Here is a 23,297-nt window from a genome sequence, read left to right on the forward strand (position 1 = left end):
CAGCCATTCACAACAAGTTTTCATTCTTGTGGCTCAGTCTCTAGTCCCATGGTAGCCAGACATGATGGGGCTGCAAACAGGGATTGACGTCGGCTGTAGTTACAGTCCATAGGCTCTGTGGCCAGTGGACACTGTGCCATGACATGACCAAAATCCCAGCACCTCCAACACTGAACCTGCCCTGGTCTCCTAGCCATGGAGTCTCTCTTGGGACCTGGGGTTTCTTTGTCATCCCCTTTTACCAAAGGACGTAGTTTGCCAATTGGAGCCCTACAGTTCCCAGATGATCCCGAGTTGGTGGGCCCCTCCTGGAGGTTTCCCTCTGTGGCAACAAACTTCTCCACTAGTTCCACTAGTTGGTCCACCCCTTGGGAATCTCCCTGTCCAACCCACCGCTGCATCTTACAAGTTAGCGAGAACAATTTAGAGTCAGTTTGGGTTACCTTGCAGCTTGATAATCATAAGGTAACTCGTGTAGGTGTGATATATAGACCACCTAGCCAAGTCAAAGAATTAGATCATCTACTAGTTGAGGAAATAGCTAAAATGACATTGAAGGGGGAAGTTATCATTATGGGAGACTTCAATCTTCCAGATGTAAACTGGAAAACCAAAATAGCTAGTTCTGCCAGTAGTACAGATATTCTAAATTCCCTGCTGGGATTATCTCTACAGCAAGTAGTGGAGGAGCCAACCCGGAAGGAGGCCATTTTAGATTTAGTATTCACAAATGGGAATTTGGTATCTGATATTACTGTACGGGAAATCTTGGGATCTAGTGATCACCAGTCAGTGTGGTTTACTATAAGTACAGTGACTGAGTCACACCACACAAAATCAAAAGTTTTAGATTTTAGAAAAACAGACTTTTCTAAAATTAGATTACTGGTATACGAGTCCCTATCAGACTGGGACAGTTTCATTGGAGTCCAGGAGAAATGGGACTACTTAAAAGTGGCACTATTGAAGGCAACAGAAAATTGCATTAGGCTTGTCAGTAAAAGCAAAAAAAGGAAGAGACCACTGTGGTACTCAGCAGAAGTGGCCAAAATAATTAAAAACAAAAAGATAGCATTTAGGAATTATAAAAAAAAATAAGAAAAGAGGATGACAGGCAAATTTATAAGATTAGGCAGAGAGAGGCCAAACAAGTTATAAGAGCTTCTAAAGCACAGGCAGAAGAGAAATTAGCTCAGTCAAGGAAAAAAGGCGATAAGGCATTCTTCAGATACATAAATGAAAAAAGGAAACTAAAACAAGGAATTACCAAATTAAAAACAAAAGAAGGAAGGTATATGGAAGAAGATAAAGAACTAGCTGACTGCCTCAATGAATACTTCTGTTCAGTTTTTACAAAGGAAAATGAAGGAGAAGGACCTCAGTTAGGAAAGATGACTAATGAATCTTTTGATGCATGTGTCTTTACAGAGGAAGAGGTTCTAAGTCAGCTGTTTAAAATTAATACAAATAAGTCACAGGGGCCTGATGGGATACACCCAAAGCTATTAAAAGAGCTCAGCGGTGATCTAGCAAAATCATTAACAGATTTATTTAACCAATCACTGGCAACAGGAGTCGTCCCAGAAGATTGGAAATTAGCAAATGTTGTGCCCATTCACAAGAAAGGTAGTAGGGAGGAATCGGGCAACTATAGGCCAGTAAGCCTGACATCAATAGTGGAGAAATAATGGAACATCTAAAATCCCATGGATTGAAAGATGAAAAACAGCATGGTGGAGATCATATCAAACTAATCTTATTGATTTTTTGGATTGGGTGACTAAAATAATAGATGGAGGAGGTGCAGTAGACATCGCTTATCTAGACTTTAGTAAGGCTTTTGATACTGTCCCACATAGAAGGCTTATCAATAAAGTGCAGTCTTTGGGCTTGGACTCCCATATTTTTGAATGGATTAGGCAGTGGCTGAGGGACAGGCAACAGAGGGTTGTAGTCAATGGAGTATATTCAGACCAAGGTCTTGTTACCAGTGGGGTACCTCAAGGATTTGTTCTGGGGCCCATACTGTTTAATATCTTTATCAGCGAAATTGCAGAAAGCCTCAATGGTAAGGTGTGTCTTTTTGCTGATGACAAAAAGATTTGTAACAGGGTTGATGTTCCTGGAGGGATACACCAAATGGAAAAGGACTTAGGAAAACTAGAGGAATGGTAAAAAATCTGGCAACTAAAATTTTATGTTGATAAGTGCAAGATAATGCACCTGGGACGTAAAAACCCAAGAGCAGAATATAAAATCAGTAATACAGTCCTAATCCCTCAGGAAAGGGATTTAGGGATCATTATTTCAGAAGACTTAAAGGTAGGCAGACAATGCCATAGAGCAGCAGGAAATGCTAGCAGGATGCTTAGGTGTATAGGGAGAGGAATTACCAGTAGAAAGAGGGAGGTGCTCTTGCCGATCTACAGAGCACTAGTGAGACCTCATTTGGATTATTGTGCTCAGTACTGGAGACCATATCTCCAGAAGGATATTGATAGTTTGGAGAGAGTTCAGAGAAGAGCTACTAAACTAGTACATGGATTGCAGGATAAAACTTACCAGGAAATATTAAAGGACCTTAACATGTATAGATTGGAAGAAAGACGAGACAGAGGGGATATGATAGAAACTTTTAAATACATAAAGGGAATCAACAAGGTAAAAGAGGAAAGAATATTTAAAAGAAGAAAAACTGCTACAAGAGGACATAGTTTTAAATTAGAGGGGCAAAGGTTTAAAAGTAATATCAGGAAGTATTACTTTACTGAGAGAGTAGTGGATGCATGGAATAGCCTTCCTGCAGATGTGGTAGCTGCAAATACAGTGGAGGAGTTTAAGCATGCATGGGATAGGCATAAGGCCATCCTTCATATAAGATAGGGCCATGGGATATCCATAGTATTTAGTATATTGGGCAGACTAGATGGGCCAAATGGTTCTTATCTGCCGACACATTCTATGTTTCTATCTTGTTCACTGAGGTCATGATAGGCTTTCTGGGGTTCCCTGACCAGATAGTGTGCCAGAACCGCAACCCAGTCTTCCTTGGGGAGTTTCTCCTTTTGGGCTGCCCTCTCAAAGATGGTAAGTTAAGTCTCAACATCGTCCCTGGGAGTCAATTTTTTTAAGGGAGCATTGCACGGCCTCCCTGGCACCCCAGCTTGCAGGCCCCTCCCCCCGTGGGACTCAGAACGTGCCAAGACCACCTCTTTTAACAACGCCATTTGTCTCAGCATTAGACTTGTGGTTTGTTCCTGGAACTGGCGCTGCTGCTCCAAGGCTCGGTCTTGGGCCTGCACCAGTGTTTTTACCACTTCCTCCATAGGGTGGGTTTGTGACTGCATGGTCGATAGGGACTTCACCCAGGACATCAACAGTACAACATATAACTCCTACCAGAATCTTCGTGAACCCGTCGGTCCATAGGCAGTGCTCCTTGGAGTAGCTGCAGAGTTTTCGTGGACCCGACGATCCACAATGCTCTCTGGAGTGATTGCAAAGTTTTTGTGGACCCGCCGATCCACAGGCAATGCTCTCGGGAGTCATCGCAGAGGTTTTCGTGGACCCGCCCATCCACAGGCAAAGCCGCCCTTTCAGTCGCTGAGGAAAATCTTTAGCGTCTATAGGTGTCACGCCGTAACTATTAGCAACGGCTCTGCATTGCCCGCATCCTCCACCACTTGCAATGTTCTGAAGCGGGGTAGGTGACACAGATGCAACAGTCCCAATGCAGTAATGTAGAGATTTATTTAAACTCCACAGGGTTCAACAAGATAACAGAAATAAACAAACCAAAAACACATTCACCTGGCTCAGCTGGTATAATGACTGAGGCCCCTGCCCCACTCTCCCAGGGTATGGTAACACTTGGCTCTGTTACCAGCCTGTAGACTGCTGGTGTCTCTCAGCTGGGTTGTTTGCAGAGAGACACTGCTGGTTCCCTCAAACTTTTATGCACCTTTAATGAGGGACTTTTTCCTCAGCTGAACGGGCTGAGTCTTCCCCACTCTCTGTAATAGAGTGGGAGTGGTGAATCCCACCACCACCTATTCCCCACTCCAACCAAGCCGGCCCTGATTTTACCATTTGCCAACAGTTCAGCAACTAGGCTGTTGAACAAAACAACATTATCCGGCTTTTAATATCTCACCCAGCTTAACTTTCTGGGCGATATATACACTCCCTCCAATACAATTCCTGCTGTCTGCCTACACAATGTATTTAAGAGAGATTTGAGAACCGCACTCTGCTATTTAGCGTTCAGGTGCCAACCAAGGGCTATAAGCAGCCAGTATATATAAAAGTAAAGTTGAGGCACAATTTTCGCAATTTACTAATAGCGAATTTATTCATTTGCATGTAATGGGTAATCTGGGGCGATCTGCGGCACTGGATGCATCCAGCTCCCCAGATTACCCACATCCGTCTGAACAGATAAAACCGCAGATGAAGGTCCTGCGTGACCGAAACGTACGGTTTATGCAAATGTTCATAATCTGAAGCAGATTGGGCCAATGGATGATAGCATTACATGCAAATGAATACATTCCCTATTCGCAAATCGTGAAAATTGTGTGCCTCAACTTTACTTTTATATGCCTACACATGGTAGTGACAGACAATAGCACAGAGAGATTTTTTTTTTGCCTTTGGTTATAAAACACCAACATATACTGCAAAGTAATTGTCACGTACCGGCAGGACAGGTAGTGGATCCTCTGGACCAGAGAGGCGATGGCACGGGTTGTACTAAAGGACCGGTTCTAAGCAGTTACTGGTCTTCACCAGAGCCCGCCGCAAGGAGGGATGGATTTGCTGCGGCGGTAACTACCAGGTCGTGTCCCCTAGTAACAACTCGACCTCTCTGGCAGCTGATAAGGCGTGGTACACAGGGAGAAGGCAAGAGCGTAGTCGGACGTAGCAGAGGTCAGGGCAGGCGGCAAAGGTTCTAAGGCGAGTAGACGGTAGCAACGGGTTCGGCAACAGGCAAGGCAAACAAACACTGTGGAACGCTTTCTCTGAGGCACAAGGCACAAAGATCCGGCAGGAAGCTGTGGGAGGAGAAGGTATAAATGGGCAGTGCACAGGTGCAGCCTAATTAAGTCAGCACTGCCTCTCACAAACCTTAACCCTTAATATCCCTTTTGGACCAGACACCAATCACTGGTGCACTGGCCCTTTGAATCTAAGAGTCCCGGCGCACGCGCGCCCTAGAGAGCGAGGACGCACACGCCGAGACACTGGAGTGCTGCCTGGGGGCATACGCTGTGAGCGCTCCGCGGCCAGCAGGGGACCCGGAGCGCTCAGCGTAACAGTACCCCCCCCCCCCCCTTTGGTCTCCCTCTCTTTTTGGTACCGAAGAACTTGCGGATGAGACTGCGGTCCAGGATGTTCTCCTCCGGCTCCCATGACCTCTCCTCAGGACCGCAGCCCTCCCAGTCGACCAAAAAAAATCTATTCCTTGACAGAGAATATATTGGAGGTACCGGCGACAGGGGTGGGAGAAACAAGCTTGGGAGAAAAACTGTTAAAGACAGCAGGTTTAAGAAGGGAGACATGGAAGGAGTTATGGATTCGGAGGGAGGGAGGAAGATGGAGCTGATAAGAAACTTGATTGATACGACTCTTGATTTTATAGGGTCCCAAGAAACGAGGGCCCAACTTGTAACTTGGGACCCTAAATCGGATGTACCTAGAGGAGAGCCACACCTTGTCACCCGGGCGAAATTCCGGAGGAGATCTGCGTCTCTTGTCAGCTTGAACCTTCATACGGGCGGAAGCCTTGAGGAGAGCAGCGTGGGTTTCTCGCCAGATGGAGGAAAAATCCTGTACAAGACTGTCCACGGCAGGTACAGAAGAAGGAGTGGGAGACTGCGGCAGAGGTGGAAGAGGATGACGGCCAAAAACGACAAAGAAAGGAGACTTGTTAGAGGCAGAGGATTGTTTGTAGTTGTAGGAGAACTCCGCCCAGGGAAGTAGATCAGCCCAGTCATCATGGCGTGAGGATACAAAGTGACGCAGATAGTCACCCAAAATTTGGTTCACCCGTTCTACTTGGCCGTTAGACTGAGGATGGTACGAAGAAGAAAAGTCCAATTTGATCCCAAGCTGAGCACATAGAGCCCTCCAGAATTTGGAGACGAATTGTACCCCACGATCCGAGACAATATGTTTGGGAAGGCCATGGAGACGGAAGATGTGTTGGAAAAATTGTTTGGCCAACATGGGTGCAGAGGGTAGACCGGGCAGGGGTACAAAGTGAGCCATCTTGGAAAAGCGATCCACCACGACCCAAATAACGGACTTGCCATGGGAGGAGGGAAGATCTGTAATAAAGTCCATGGCGATGTGAGACCAGGGAACTTCAGGAATGGGTAGAGGCAAGAGGAGACCCGCTGGTTTCTGGCGAGGCAATTTATCCCGGGCGCAAATCATACAGGCCTGGACGAAGTCCGAGACATCTTTCTCTAGAGAAGACCACCAGTACCTTTGGGAGATTAGTTGGAGAGACTTTTGCACCCCTGGATGACCGGCAAAAGGGGAGGCGTGGCCCCACTTGAGAATTCGCAGCCGCTGACGTGGGGGTACGTAGGATTTGCCAGGAGGAAGAAGGCGCAGGTCCACGGGAGCGACTGTTATAAAGCGTTCTGGAAGGATAATATATCGAGGTGTTAACTCGTCGCCCACCACATCAGAGGAGCGAGACAGAGCATCTGCCCTAATGTTCTTACAAGCTGGAAGGTAATGGATCTCAAAATTAAAGCGGGCGAAGAACAGAGACCAACGAGCCTGACGGGGATTTAGACTCTGAGCAGACTGGAGATAAGCCAGGTTCTTGTGGTCCGTGAAGATGTACACAGGATGTGTGGCGCCCTCGAGTAAATGTCTCCATTCCTCCAGTGCCAATTTAATAGCCAGCAGTTCCCTGTCCCCAATGGAGTAATTTCTCTCTGCGGAAGAGAATGTTTTAGAAAAGAAGCCACAAGTAGAAGTCTTGCCCTGGGAAGACTTCTGGGTGAGGACAGCTCCGGCTCCCACCGAGGAGGCATCCACTTCAAGAGAGAAAGGCTTGGTGGAATCTGGTCTAGAGAGAACGGGTGCAGAGGCAAAGGCGCATTTCAGGGACTGGAAGGCTTCCTCGGCTTGGGAAGGCCAGGATTTGGGGTTAGCTCCTTTTCTTGTGAGGGCCACGATAGGAGCTACCAGAGTGGAATAGTGAGGGATGAATTGCCTGTAGTAATTCGCAAAGCCCAGAAATCTTTGTATGGCTCGGAGACCAGAGGGGCGTGGCCAATCCAGAACCGCCGAGAGCTTGGCTGGGTCCATTTGAAGTCCTTGGGCTGAGATAATGTATCCCAGGAAAGGCAGGGAGGTCCGTTCAAAAAGACATTTTTCAAGTTTAGCGTACAGGCGATTTCTCCTAAGACGAGTAAGAACTTGTTGCACATGGACCCTGTGTTGATCCAAATTGGAGGAAAAGATCAGGATATCATCCAGGTATACGACCACGCAGGTGTAAAGTAAGTCCCTGAAAATATCATTGACGAATTCCTGGAAGACAGCAGGTGCGTTGCAGAGGCCGAAGGGCATCACCAAATACTCAAAATGGCCATCCCTTGTGTTAAAGGCGGTCTTCCATTCGTCTCCTTCCCGGATACGGATCAGATTATAGGCCCCTCGAAGGTCCAATTTTGTGAAGATCTTAGCCCCTCGGAGACGATCAAATAGCTCAGAGATTAGAGGCAGAGGGTAACGGTTCTTAATGGTAATTTTATTAAGACCTCTGTAGTCAATGCAGGGGCGGAGGGAGCCGTCTTTTTTTGTCACGAAGAAAAAACCGGCCCCAGCAGGAGAAGAAGATTTTCTTATGAATCCTCTCTGTAGGTTCTCACGTATATAGTCGGACATGGCAAGAGTCTCAGGAGGTGAGAGAGGATAAATTCTGCCCCGAGGTGGAGTAGAACCGGGTATCAGGTCGATCGGGCAATCATAGGATCGGTGAGGAGGAAGGACCTCAGCTTGTTTCTTGCAGAAGACATCCGCGAAGGAATGGTATGGCTTGGGCAGCCCAGAAGGCGGAGAAACTTGCGGGTTCTGTTTGACCAGAGCAGGCTTAAGACAGCGGTCCGAACAGGAGGAACCCCAACGCAGGATCTCACCGGTGGACCAATTCAGGACAGGACTATGACGTTGAAGCCACGGCAGACCCAGGAGGAGTTCGGAGGAACAGAAGGGAAGGACAAAGAACTCTATAGTCTCGGTATGAAATATTCCGATGTCCATCTGCAGAGGCTGGGTACGGAACTGTACGGTGGCAGAGAGTCTCTCACCGTTAACAGTAGAGATGAAAAACGGCTTGGGTAGACGGATTACTGGAATACGGTACTTATCAACCAAGGAGGCGTGAATGAAGTTGCCAGCTGAACCGGAATCCAAGAAGGCGGCTGCGGAGAAAGAGGACTTGGAAGAGATGAACAACTGCACGGGTATGATGAGACGTGGAGAGGAAGAATCCACACCTAGCAACGCCTCTCCCACGTTTACTAGGTGCGAGCGTTTCCCGAACGCGGTGGACGGAGAGGACAATCTCTAAGGAAGTGCTCGGTACTGGCACAGTACAGACACAGGTTCTCGTTTCTGCGGCGGCTTCGTTCTTGCGGAGTCAGGCGTGACCGATCCACCTGCATGGCTTCCACAGCGGAAAGCCCAGTAGCGGGTTGAGGTGGACGCAGAAAAACGGGAGCCAGACGAGGAAAGCGTCTAGGCGAAACGTTTGTCTATCCTAGTGGCCAGCAAGATGAGGTCACTAAGAGTGGAAGGAAGCTCACGTGCAGCCAGAACGTCCTTTACTTCACTATTAAGTCCCTTCTTGAAGGTGGCGCAAAGGGCTTCATTGTTCCAGTTCAGCTCAGAGGCCAGGGTGCGGAACTGAATGGCATAGTCACCCACGGAAGAACCTCCTTGGGTCAAATTTAGTAAGGCAGTCTCTGCGGAGGTAACCCGGGCAGGCTCCTCAAAAACATTCCGGAACTCTAGGCAGAAGCTCTGGACGGAAGCGGTGGCAGGATCTGCGCGGTCCCATAGTGGTGTAGCCCAGGCCAGGGCCTTCCCGGACAGCAAACTGAGAATAAAGGGTACCTTGGCTCGCTCAGAAGGAAACTGGTCGGACAGAAGCTCGAGGTGGAGAGAGCACTGCGACAAGAACCCACGGCACTGCTTAGGATCTCCGTCATATTTGTCTGGTAGGGACAAACGGATTCTGGAACCGGTGGCAACTGCAGGCGGAGGTGACGCAGCAGGAGCAGACGGAGGAGCTGGCTGTTGCTGAGAAGGCAGGAGCTGCTGCAACATGGCGGTCAGCTGGGCCAGCTGTTGACCCTGCTGGGCCACAATAGTGGTGAGGTCCGCCAGGCTTGGCAGGGGAACATCAGCGGGATCCATGGCCGGATCTTACTGTCACGTACCGGCAGGACAGGTAGTGGATCCTCTGGACCAGAGAGGCGATGGCGCGGGTTGTACTAAAGGACCGGTTCTAAGCAGTCACTGGTCTTCACCAGAGCCCGCCGCAAGGCGGGATGGATTTGCTGCGGCGGTAACTACCAGGTCGTGTCCCCTAGTAACAACTCGACCTCTCTGGCAGCTGATAAGGCATGGTACACAGGGAGAAGGCAAGAGCGTAGTCGGACATAGCAGAGGTCAGGGCAGGCGGCAAAGGTTCTAAGGCGAGTAGACGGTAGCAACGGGTTCGGCAACAGGCAAGGCAAACAAACACTGTGGAACGCTTTCTCTGAGGCACAAGGCACAAAGATCCGGCAGGAAGCTGTGGGAGGAGAAGGTATAAATGGGCAGTGCACAGGTGCAGCCTAATTAAGTCAGCACTGCCTCTCACAAACCTTAACCCTTAATATCCCTTTTGGACCAGGCACCAATCACTGGTGCACTGGCCCTTTGAATCTAAGAGTCCCGGCGCACGCGCGCCCTAGAGAGCGAGGACGCACACGCCGAGACACTGGAGTGCTGCCTGGGGGCATACGCTGTGAGCGATCCGCGGCCAGCAGGGGACCCGGAGCGCTCAGCGTAACAGTAATACATAAAACGTAATTTCTCACTGCCTGTGAGGCTCACATTTTTTGCCTTATAGGACGCACTTTTTTCCCCCAGAGTGGGTGGGGGTGTCAGTGCGTCTTATGGGGTGAATACTAATGAGCACTTCCATTATGGTTTTGTTGCAACTGTTTATTTAATGTCAATTGAACATTTGCTACATCTTTATGCATACAGCTGTGTCCTTACTAACCTTTCAAGATGCCCCAAAATGAATGTCACAAGATGACCAGCTTTGAAGAATAAGTGCTGTCTAATGTTGTTAGTAACACAAAATTATTATTTTTTAAACTGGTCAATTGCAATGGAAAAATCAGGATTTCTTGAATCTAATGAAAGGTAAGAAAGGACACATGAGATGAATGTTGGCCCAAGCTACAGATTTCAGTGGAATCAGCTGACCATCTATTGTGAATAAGGCTAGTTTCACACTAGCGTTAAAGTTTTCCGGTATTGAGTTCAGTCATAGGGGCTCAATACCGGAAAAAAGCGCTTCAGTTTTGTCCCTATTCATTGTCAATGAACTGAAGGGAACGGAATGCTCCAAAATGCATTCTGTTCCCAGACCGGGGAGAAACCGCAGCATGCTGTGATTTTCTTTCCGTCCTGGGATGTGGAGCAAAAAAGTTTTCTCTGGCACAATCTGCCACAATAGAAAACGGATCCGTCCTCCATTGACTTTCAATAGAGTTCAAAACGGATCCGTTTGGCAATGTTAAATAAATGTTAAAGATAATACAACCGGATCCATTCAAACAGATGCAGACGGTTGTATTATCTGTAATGGAAGCGTTTTTGCTGGACCCTGCCGGATCCAGCAAAAACGCTAGTGTGAAAGTACAAGTATCCTGTATACTTCAACATGTCTTATCCTTTTGTTTTCAAAGAAGATGCTGCTGACAGTGGTTTATTCACCTCTCCCCACTGAGAACACATGCATGCTCAACCGAGCATACGTGTGTATATGGGGAGGTCACAGTTTTACAGTGTATGGTGTATGGTCACCTTTACAGTAGGGCCAATATAATAGAAAACAATTAAATGTCAAAACCTTAGTAAAAGGAGATCTGTGTATACTGTTCTGCTTTATCTGCTTGGATCATGTTTCTCTGGTAGGGACTCCAGATAGGAGAATATATATGCATATTATGCACCAACCACCATATGACATACTATAGCTACTTGACTAAATAGAAAACAAAAGGAGGCAGATTTATGATAGCCTGATGGCGTACGCCTCGTCATAAATTAGGCGCAACATCCAGCAGTCCGTACACCTGAAATCTATGCCCCATCCTCGCCAAGTCCCTATCCCGGCCTCACCATACCCTCAGGAAAGTGGCGAGGCTAGCTGAGAAACAGCTCTTGTGTAAACATTTTTTTGCAAGAACCTTTAAAAAAAATTATATCTTTATGATAAATCTGCACCGTAGCCTCTATTTTAGTCTCATGTAGTATAAATATTCTCAGTTCCTTTCCTATAAAGCTTCCCAATACTTCTTTGCCCTCTACCATTGGAGGAAAGCTCGAGACATAACCATATACAATAGATAGATGGCTGTGCCCACCGAAATCTAAATTGGCCAACATTCGTCTAATCTGTATGGCAACCTCAACATCTTGCATATTAGTATTTGGCTCAAGAGGTCAGATCCAATCCTATATGGATTGCTATGTAAAAAGGTTAAGACTGATCTGTTTTGTAGTACATTTTAGTAAGGCACCTAGTATCTGAATGTGTTGTAGTTATTTTTATCGTATTTTTAGATTTTATGTAACATTTTAACATGACTCACATATCAGTATTACCAATTATAAAACTCTTGTTTTTCCAGGATAGAGAAAAACTTATTAGACGGAAAAAACATAAAAGAAGTTCTAAGCCTATAAAGGTAAGGACTGTGCAATTCTCTAATGAAATATATAGGGAAATATCACAAACATAACTGCTAGTGCAAACTGGCCTGCCACTGGACTTCACCACTTTTCTCTCATCATCCATCTTGAACCTCACTGATGATAGTCAACCTCAGTGGGTGAGATACTCTTTATATACAATATATCAAACAGAGCACTGAATACGGAGGGGAGTACAGCTGAGAGGAAAGTATAGGCTTCATTTTTAGGCTCCTTTTCCTGGGCCTCCAAAAACAGTCCATCTGCAGTGTTCTGATGGCGGCACTGAATGTGGAAAAACCATGGACGTTAAAGAGATTGCCTCATTAGGAGAGCCCCTATCTGTAAGCCCTATTAGAAGATATGAATATCATAAAGATGGTTCATTAATTTAAACTATTAGCTGGAGCATTCACATACTGTAAAAAGTGTCTCTTACTCTGGAGGATGCAACACAATCATGTTTTATATGCTCATCCATTCATCTGTGGCTATCCAAAGATCCTTCTCTACAATAGCTACTGAGCGCCATGCGTTTCAACAGTTGGAACCACATGCAATGTGCCGCAGCTTGGTACAGTATGCACTTGAAGGGAATCTTACTTTCCATACTTATTACAGAGACACCTGGTGGACACTGTATTTGGATATGATGATGACTCGATGGATTCTGAAACATCATCAGTAGCTTCCTATCGAACAGACAGGACGCCAGCCACACCGGATGATGATTTAGATGAAGTAAGTGGCATTGCATAGTAAAGATATAAAGATAAAAGGATATAAAGAAAAATATTTTATTATTAGAGGGTTCACATTTACATAAATGCTTTCTTTGCAGTCCCCCCAACTCAACCAAATCTAAGGGCTCTTTCACACTTGCGTTGTCCGGATCCGGCGTGTCCACTTGCCGGAATAACACGCCGGATCCTGAAAAACACAAGTGTACTGAAAGCATTTGAAGACGGATCCGTCTTCAAAATGCTTTCAGTGTTACTATGGCAGCCAGGACGCTATTAAAGTCCTGGTTGCCATAGTAGGAGCGGGGAGTGGTATACTTACAGTCCGCGTGGCTCCCGGGGCGCTACAGAGTGACGTCAGAGCGCCCCATGCGCATGGATGACGTGCCATGCGATCACGTGATCCATGCGCTTGGGGCGCCCTGACGTCACTCTGGAGCGCCCCAGGAGCCGCACGGACGGTAAGTATGCTGCTCCCCCGCTCCCCACTACACTTTACCATGGCTGCCAGGACTTTAGCGTCCCGGCAGCCATGGTAACCATTCAGAAAAAGCTAAACGTCGGATCTGGCAATGCGCCGAAACGACGTTTAGCTTAAGGCCGTATCCGGATCAATGCCTTTCAATGGGCATTAATTCCGGATCCGGCCTTGCGGCAAGTGTTCAGGATTTTTGGCAGGAGCAAAAAGCGCAGCATGCTGCAGTATTTTCTCCGGCCAAAAAACGTTCCGTTCCGGAACTGAAGACATCCTGATGCATCCTGAACGGATTTCACTCCATTCAGAATGCATTAGGATAATCCTGATTAGGATTCTTCCGGCTTAGAGCCCCGACGATGGAACTCTATGCCGGAAGACAAGAACGCAGATGTGAAAGTACCCTAAACCTAACTGTGTCTTTCCTGAATACAATTCCCCAGTGACCATTCTGGCATCCAGTATAATCCATGTGCTGTTTTTTATATAGATAAATATATACTTTAATTTCCAGATCATGCCATTACTGTACATACATGTAATAGCAGACAATGTAAATATTTATAAGCCATTTTAACAATCATGAGCTGCCTCTTAGTTTTCTTCACTTTCAAATGTCAATAAAATGTCCCTTGTGTCTCTTCATAGAGTTTAGCAGCAGAAGAGTCTGAGCTAAGGTTTCGTCAGTTGACCAAGGAATACCAGGCATTGCAAAGGGCCTACGCTTTGCTCCAAGAACATACAGGCAGTATGATAGATGCAGAGAAAGAGACACAGGTAAATAAGCATGCAGCACCATGTTTACCAGTCTGGAGTTATCACATTCTATCTAAATATAGCTTAATTGTTGTGTGATGTAAAGTTAAGAAACTGCTAAACACTTTGTTTTAATATCTCATAATTTTCAAGATCTCAGCTGTTCATGACATAGGAGACTGAACAAACATCTACAGACATAGCTGTGCTAACAAGGCACAGTATGCTCTAATTGTATCCAGTCAAAGCAATTGTCTAAGACAAATGTCCACACTCGAGTAACATTATTATGATCACCAACTAATATCCAGAGTTACCACCATGTGCAGCACGGACAGCAGTTGGGTGGGCTGGGAGTGACTCTATAAGGTCCTGGTAGGTTGTCACATGTATCTGGAGCCATGCTGACTGCAGTGCATCCCACACTTGATGGAGGGTGCGTGGGGGAGAATCCATAGAGCAAGCATAACAGTGGAGGTGGTCCCACATATACTCAACTGGGTTCAAGTCTGGGGAATTAGAGGACCAAGGTAGTACTTGGAAGTCTTGGTCATGCTCTTCCAACTAATGTTGAACATTTCTAGCCATGTAACATAGTAACATAGTACATAAGGCCGAAAAAAGACATTTGTCCATCCAGTTCGGCCTGTTATCCTGCAAGTTGATCCAGAGGAAGGCAAAAAAAACTCTGTGAGGTAGAAGCCAATTTTCCTAACTTTAGGGGAATAAAAAATTCCTTCCCGACTCCAATCAGGCAATCAGAATAACTCCCCGGATCAACGACCCCTCTCTAGTAGCTATAGCCTGTAATATTATTAAGCTCCAGAAATACATCCAGGCCCCTCTTGAATTCTTTTATTGTACTCACCATCACCACCTACCTCCTCACGCAGAGAGTTCCATAGTCTCACTGCTCTTACCATAAAGAATCCTCTTCTATGTTTGTGTACAAACCTTCTTTCCTCCAGACGCAGAGGATGTCCCCTCGTCACAGTCACCGTCCTGGGAATGAATAGATGATGGGATAGATCTCTGTACTGACCCCTGATATATTTATACATAATAATTAGATCTCCTCTCAGTCATCTTTTTTCTAAATTGAATAACCCTAATTTTGATAATCTTTCAGGGTACTGTAGTTGCCCCATTCCAGTAATTACTTTAGTTGCCCTCCTCTGGACCCTCTCCAGCTCTGCTATGTCTGCTTTGTTCACTGGAGCCCAGAACTGTACACAGTACTCCATGTGTGGTCTGACTAATGATTTGTAAAGTGGTAGGACTATGTTCTCATCACGGGCATCTATGCCCCTTTTGATGCAATCCATTATCTTAATGGCCTTGGCAGCAGCTGCCTGACACTGGTTTTTGCAGCTTAGTTTGCTGTTTATTAAAATTCCTAGATCCTTTTCCATGTCAGTGTTACCGAGTGTTTTACCATTTAATAAGTACGGGTGACTTATGCATTATTCCTTCCCATGTGCATAACTTTACATTTGTCAGTGTTAAACCTAATCTGCCACTTATCTGCCCAAGCCTCCAATCTACCCAGATCGCTCTGTAATAGTATACTGTCCTCTTCAGTGTTAATTACTTTACAAAGTTTAGTGTCATCTGTGAAAATTGATACTTTACTATGCAAGCCTTCTACAAGATCATTAATAAATATATTGAAGAGAATAGGGCCCAATACTGACCCCTGAGGTACTCCACTAGTGACAGTGACCCAATCTGAGTATGTACCATTAATAACCACCCTCTGTTTTCTATCATTGAGCCAGTTACTTACCCACTTACAGACATTTTCTCCCAGTCCGAGCATTCTCATTTTATATACTAACCTTTTATGTGGTACAGTGTCAAATGCTTTGGAGAAGTCCAGATACACGACATCCATTGATTCGCCGCTGTCAAGTCTAGAACTTACCTCCTCATAGAAACTGATTAAGTTAGTTTGACATGACCGATCCCTCACGAAGCCATGTTGATATGGCGTTATTTGCTTATTTCCGTTAAGATGGTCTAACATAGCATCTCTCAGAAAACCTTCAAACAGTTTACCCACAACAGATGTTAAACTTACCGGCCTATAGTTTCCAGGCTCTGTTTTTGGACCCTTTTTGAATATTGGCACCACATTTGCCATGCGCCAATCCTGTGGGACATTCCCTGTCAATATAGAATCTGCAAATATCAGAAATAAGGGTCTGGCTATGACATTACTTAATTCCCCTAGGATACGGGGGTGTATGCCATCTGGTCCTGGTGATTTGTCTTTTTTAATCTTTTTAAGTCGCTGTTGTACTTCTTCCTGGGTCAGACAGGACACTTTTAATGGGGAATTTATTTCAACATTCAGCATGTCATCTGACAGTTTATTTTCCTCGGTGAATACATTGGAGAAAAAAAATATTTAACAGCTTTGCTTTCTCCTCGTCGCTCTCTGCGACTCCCCCCTCATTACTCTTTAAAGGGCCGACACCTTCAGATTTATACTTTTTAACATTTATATAATTGAAGAATATTTTAGGGTTAGTTTTACTCTCTTTGGCAATTAATCTCTCGGTCTCTAGTTTGGCCACTTTTATTTGTTTTTTACATGTTCTATTTTTTTCCTGTTTTTCAGTGCTTCCGTGCTACCTTCCTGTTTTAGTGTTTTATATGCTTTCTTTTTGTCATTTATTGCTTTCTTTACCGTTCTGTTTATCTACATTGGTTTCTTTTTGTTCCTTAACCTTTTATTCCCATACGGTATGTACCTTTCACAATGAGATTTTAGGATGCTTCTAAAGATATCCCATTTTGTGGCTGTATTTTTATTTGTGAGGACTTTATCCCATTTAGTTAGGCCTATGGCCTCTCTTAGTTGGCTAAATTTAGCTTTTTTGAAGTTTGGTATTTTTGTTCCTCCCTGTAGAAACACTCTTTTGAATGATAATTGGAAGGTTATTACTTTGTGGTCACTATTTCCCAGGTGTCCCCCTTGGCTAGTCTGTACAGACTAGCCAATCAGGCAATCCTAATGCCGGCTAAAAGGTTCTGATCCCCACAAAACGTGACTGTGGGGATCAGAACCTTCTAATGTGTACATATAATACCCCCCCCCCCCCCCGTAGGCTTCAGCCTACATTGTGCCCCCCTAATTTCAGGATTGCCGAGTGCGCGATCCCCCGTCCCCCTCTTCCTTCCCCCATTTTCCGGATGGCTGAGCGGTTGGCAGAGTGTCAGCATGCAGCTGACACTCTGCTTGAAACGGCCAACATCAATGCTAGCACCGATGTTGACTTGTCTGCGATGAGATGACACCTGAGGTGCTGTTGCTACTATGCTATCACAGTTGGCCAGGGATGTCATGTGACCACTCCTCGGAAGATGCTTGCTGTGATGCATGCTGGGATTTTTACTTTCACTTTGCAGCTGCTCCGTCCCCACATAGCCTCTCATCTATGTGAGCATACTATGCTGAATGCAGTAGAAAAATTATATATACACAGTATATCTGTCATTATACTAATACTTCTTGGCTTTAGTTATTATCTGGGGCCTTTTATTTTATTTTTTATGTGTATGGTGGCCAACCCCTTTTAGTAGCAGTGGTGTCAGTGGCAGGTTGCAGACAATCGAAGAAATGGAGGTTCCACGTCACTCAAAATAGTGTTTAGAGAAAAGCCTTATTAATGCACATTGATTTAATTTGGTCCAGACAAAAGTAAAATCTGCAGATGTATTTGCTGTACATGGAATCCTCTAGACCACTAGTCCCTAGTGACAACAAATTCCAACTAAGTACCCCCAAGAAAATAAGTGGTTATAAAAGTTAACAAATTAAGGCTATGCTCATACCTCTGTCAGAAGCTCTATTTGGAACAGTTGCTTCACATTTGATGGGGAGAACAGGGGAGCATTCAGAACCATTCTTCCTGTCAAAATGAAAAAACACCACACTTGGACCTCTTATGGAACTCATTATAGGTTTTGTCATGTTTTACATTTAAAAGAGGGGGGGGGGGGGTAGTGGCGCTTCACATAGAGCTTGCCATAGAGCTTTCACTACTCTAAATGTTTCGGCTCTGTTTATATTAAATGCAATTAAATTATAGGCAGACTAAACACCTTTTATGATGTTGTTTTCAAGTCCAAAATTATCTGCTGATTAATTTTATATTTTTATATAGGTTGGTGTTCCTTTTTTGTGAATTTCCTGCATATGCATAGCGCTAATAACATGATGTCACCACCATTGGAAGGATTTTAGGTGCTTAAAGGGGTTGTCTGATTTTAGACGTTGGTTTCATATCTCTAGGATATGCCACCAATGTCAGATAGGTGTGGGTCCTACATCTGCAACATGTACTTATCTCCTGAATCGGAGCGGAGAGCACCCTATGGGACTTATTTCGGCAGTACTATAGAAGTGAATGGAGCTTGCGCGGTGTGCTCTCCATTAATTTCTATGGGACTTCAAAAAATAGCCAAGCACGCTCACTATCCAATTTTTGGATCTCCCATAGAAATTAATGGAGAGCATGCCATGGAAATAGGTGCGAGTCTCAGAGGTGGGACCTGCACCTTTCAGACTTTGATGGCATATCTGAGCCATCAATGTCTGAGATAACACAAGCCATTTATACATAATGTTTTACACTGTTCATTGTATAGTAATATGCAGTAAGTGCCTAAGGTCCCGTAGTGTTAGGCTACATGCACGCGTCTAAGTAACGGCCATCACACGTCCATTTTTAGCACCAGTGAAAGTCTATGGGGCTATTTACATGGCCGTTCTTTTAATGGCTAGTGAATAGCGTCCGTCCAAAAATAGGACATGTCCTATTTTTGGCCATTTTCACGGCCGGACAGACCCCATTGAAATCAATGGGACCTTTTTAACGGCCGATTGACAGGGGTGCACCCGTCTAACGGCTGTTAAAAACGTGTACACAGGCCATTTAGGGGTTAAAAAAAATGAATAACTCACCTCATCCACTTGCTCGCGGTGCAGCAGTCTCTTCTCTCTTTATTGAGCAGATCCTGCCGAAGGACCTGCGTGGTGATGTAACCACGGGGGAGCGAGCAGTGACGTCATTGCGCACCCTCGGCAGGTCCCGATCTGTGAAGAAAGAAGAGACTGCTGCAGCGTGAGCAAGTGGAGGGTTTGTTGTTTTGTTTTGTTTGGCTGCGGGACACTATGGGGGCATTATATAAACCATGGGGGACATTATAAAGATGGGGGCCCTATAAAAAAAAAAAAAGAAACACACTATGGAGGAAATTATTTAAGATGGGGCCCTAACATTAGAGGCATTATTAAAGCTAGGGGAGGTTAAAAAAAATAATATTCACTGTGGGGGATATTTATTTAGCTGGGGGCCTTTATGGGGGCATTATTAAAGCTGGGAACACTATAAAAAATGATATACACTGTGGGGGTCATTTATTTAGCTGGGGGCCTACATGGGGGCATTATTAAAGCTAACAAAAGAGAAAAAGAATACCGAAATGGGAGCCGCACATCTACAAAAATATAAGTTTATTAAGGCAACAGACACAGCATAAAAAAGTTTTTTAAAAACGTTGTATACAACAAATCTGGGCCATGTAAGCCGTGTATCGGCGCATGCCCATCTGAATCACCACAAATTCATATATGAACCCCCACATCAATCAGCATATAATGATGTAAAGTGCATGAAATCCATCAACAATAGATAATAAATACTTATCATAAAAATGGCATAATGGGGGGTGTCTGTGGCGGTCAGCAGAAGAGCCCAACGCGTATCGCCAGACTTGCTGGCTTCCTTAGGAGTGTCTGGTTCCTAATAGTAATCATCAGATATATATACAAAGTAATCAATATACTGCTACCTTGCAGCTGGACACTGATTCCTGATGGAGAAAGAGGGGGCGGTGACCACCTCGTCATCATCAAGCGACAGAGGGGCGGTATGGGGAAGTCTCCAATGATATGATTGTAAATTGATTGTGGGACGCGAACGGCGTCCGGATGCGCCGTCCGCGCATGCGCCCATTCAAGCCGGCCCGTGCTGCGTTCCAAAGACCGGAAGTAGCAGCACGTGCCGGCTCACAGGGCTCCCACTGCGTGTCAATAACCGGAAATGACATAGGTCCCGGTGTGTGACGCGACGGAGGGGGCGCTGCAGATGTGCACGGGGCAAAGAGATAAGACAGGAAAAAGCTTCTTGCAATAGACATGATATATCCATTATCATGGACAAAAGACCAGTACCGGGGACTCTGACCAAAGATTGGAATAAGGAGAAAGAGACTAATGTCAATCCAAGAAATAGAGACATGGAGAGAATGCCAAAAATGAAATAAAATGAATTGATAAACACACAGAAAAAACGTGACAAATAATGATAATAAACAAAATCCAGAGAATAAATCGATTTTTTGTATTAATATTTGTAATTATTTTTTTCATTTATTTTGTTCTCTATATTTGATATAACTATTTCATTATTTTTTCGTGTATATACTTCGTATTGTTTATTTTTTATATTTTCTATATATTTTATAGAGTTTGTTTTCTATTATTTTTTATATATTTTTCAGTTTATTTCTTGAATTTTGATGTATTAATTAGTGCATTAAGGGGCAATATAAATGCCCAGAAATGAGATCCAAAAGTAAATACTATAATTGGATCATGTGCAGAAATAACTACCTGTCAAGGGAATCACCCGGTCTATTAGGTTAGCTACATGATATTACATCCAGAAGTGCTTGGATAGGCATTTTGTCCCTTAATTTTAGTCATTGATCACTCCTAATTTTTGTCTAATTTGGAGATTTTATGGTATATACTCAATAATCACCCCGAAAAAAAAAAAAAAAAAAAAAAAAAAAAGGGGGAAAGGGGAGGAAGGAGAAGGGGAGGGAGAAGAGGAATGGAAACAAGAATTATATAAAAGAAGAGAAGTAGAAGAAAACGAATATGAAGCACCGTGCCCAAATCCGCAGCTCCCCACATCGAAGTCCCAGTATCGAAGAGGGTTATTCTTCAAATAATGGCCACACCAGGGATTGCAGCATCAAAGGACCGTCAAGAACAGATAAGGTGGGGACATATATAGATTGAAGTAGGCTAATCATCACAAGTCCAAGCAAACAAAGAAATCCTTGAGGAAAAGGCATGGTAATCCAGTGAGATTCAATATGATGAACAATATTCAAGTGATTTCCCAACCAAGGTGCAGAAAGGGATAACCCGATCCCGGAGTCGAAGACCAGGTGATCACAAGTAATGTGAACAACACGTGTATCTGAAATTGCAAAAGAAAATTTTTATTATTGAAGAAGAAAAAGGGGAAAGAAAAGAAAAGAAAAACAGGCAATTGAAAAGTGCAACAAATCATCTAGCATAAAAGCCTGTGAACAAAAGCTCCTCGTTAAGACCCTGTGGGGATAAACAGTCAAGGTTATAAATCCATCGGGATTCCGCCTTCAACAAACATTGTGTTATGTGTGTCCCCCTGATGTTGGAATAAATTTTTTCTAAGCCTACAACTTGTAGGTCATTGTGCTTACCCCCATGATGATCCAAAAAGTGTGAAGCCACAGAAGTGAGAGTCTTCTCCTCATCGGCTCGGTCCCGAGCGGCCAGGTTAATGTTAGACATATGCTGCTGGATCCGTTTTCGCAGTTCCTGTGAGGTCTGTCCCACATATATTTGTCTACATGGACAGATGATCCCGTATACCACATTTCTCGTGCGACAGTTGATGTAATGCTTTAAACGTATATGTTCCTCACCATTCATGAAATTATCTTTCCCCAACATGTATGGACAAACATTGCACTGGCCGCAGGGATGTGTACCTTTGAACTTGATGCCTCTATTCAGTCCCCGTGTAGGACGCTGGAAGTGACTGCAGACAAGCTTGTCCTTGAGTGAGGGTGCTTTCCGGGCAATGATTTTCGGTTTTTCGTCCATGTGTGGTATCAGTCTTTGCTCACCTCTGACCACAGACTGATACCACACATGGACGAAAAACCGAAAATCATTGCCCGGAAAGCACCCTCACTCAAGGACAAGCTTGTCTGCAGTCACTTCCAGCGTCCTACACGGGGACTGAATAGAGGCATCAAGTTCAAAGGTACACATCCCTGCGGCCAGTGCAATGTTTGTCCATACATGTTGGGGAAAGATAATTTCATGAATGGTGAGGAACATATACGTTTAAAGCATTACATCAACTGTCGCACGAGAAATGTGGTATACGGGATCATCTGTCCATGTAGACAAATATATGTGGGACAGACCTCACAGGAACTGCGAAAACGGATCCAGCAGCATATGTCTAACATTAACCTGGCCGCTCGGGACCGAGCCGATGAGGAGAAGACTCTCACTTCTGTGGCTTCACACTTTTTGGATCATCATGGGGGTAAGCACAATGACCTACAAGTTGTAGGCTTAGAAAAAATTTATTCCAACATCAGGGGGACACACATAACACAATGTTTGTTGAAGGCGGAATCCCGATGGATTTATAACCTTGACTGTTTATCCCCACAGGGTCTTAACGAGGAGCTTTTGTTCACAGGCTTTTATGCTAGATGATTTGTTGCACTTTTCAATTGCCTGTTTTTCTTTTCTTTTCTTTCCCCTTTTTCTTCTTCAATAATAAAAATTTTCTTTTGCAATTTCAGATACACGTGTTGTTCACATTACTTGTGATCACCTGGTCTTCGACTCCGGGATCGGGTTATCCCTTTCTGCACCTTGGTTGGGAAATCACTTGAATATTGTTCATCATATTGAATCTCACTGGATTACCATGCCTTTTCCTCAAGGATTTCTTTGTTTGCTTGGACTTGTGATGATTAGCCTACTTCAATCTATATATGTCCCCACCTTATCTGTTCTTGACGGTCCTTTGATGCTACAATCCCTGGTGTGGCCATTATTTGAAGAATAACCCTATTCGATACTGGGACTTCGATGTGGGGAGCTGCGGATTTGGGCACGGTGCTTCATATTCGTTTTCTTCTACTTCTCTTCTTTTATATAATTCTTGTTTCCATTCCTCTTCTCCCTCCCCTTCTCCTTCCTCCCCTTTCCCCCTTTTTTTTTTTTCGGGGTGATTATTGAGTATATACCATAAAATCTCCAAATTAGACAAAAATTAGGAGTGATTAATGACTAAAATTAAGGGACAAAATGCCTATCCAAGCACTTCTGGATGTAATATCATGTAGCTAACCTAATAGACCGGGTGATTCCCTTGACAGGTAGTTATTTCTGCACATGATCCAATTATAGTATTTACTTTTGGATCTCATTTCTGGGCATTTATATT

At 44.6% G+C, this 23,297-nt stretch overlaps 1 protein-coding gene across 1 annotated transcript in view; it reads left to right on the top strand.

Moving 5' to 3' along the window:
- Nucleotides 1–23,297, top strand: part of JAKMIP2 (janus kinase and microtubule interacting protein 2) — a 161,733-nt gene that overhangs the window by 113,487 nt on the left and 24,949 nt on the right. The window contains exons 9-11 of the mRNA XM_044280740.1: nt 11,943–11,999; nt 12,625–12,744; nt 13,867–13,995. Of these exons, the coding sequence (XP_044136675.1) occupies nt 11,943–11,999; nt 12,625–12,744; nt 13,867–13,995 (306 nt within the window). The remainder of the gene's footprint in view (nt 1–11,942; nt 12,000–12,624; nt 12,745–13,866; nt 13,996–23,297) is intronic.

The sequence above is a fragment of the Bufo gargarizans genome, chromosome 2, assembly GCF_014858855.1.
Source record: "Bufo gargarizans isolate SCDJY-AF-19 chromosome 2, ASM1485885v1, whole genome shotgun sequence".
Taxonomy (NCBI): Eukaryota; Metazoa; Chordata; class Amphibia; order Anura; family Bufonidae; genus Bufo; species Bufo gargarizans.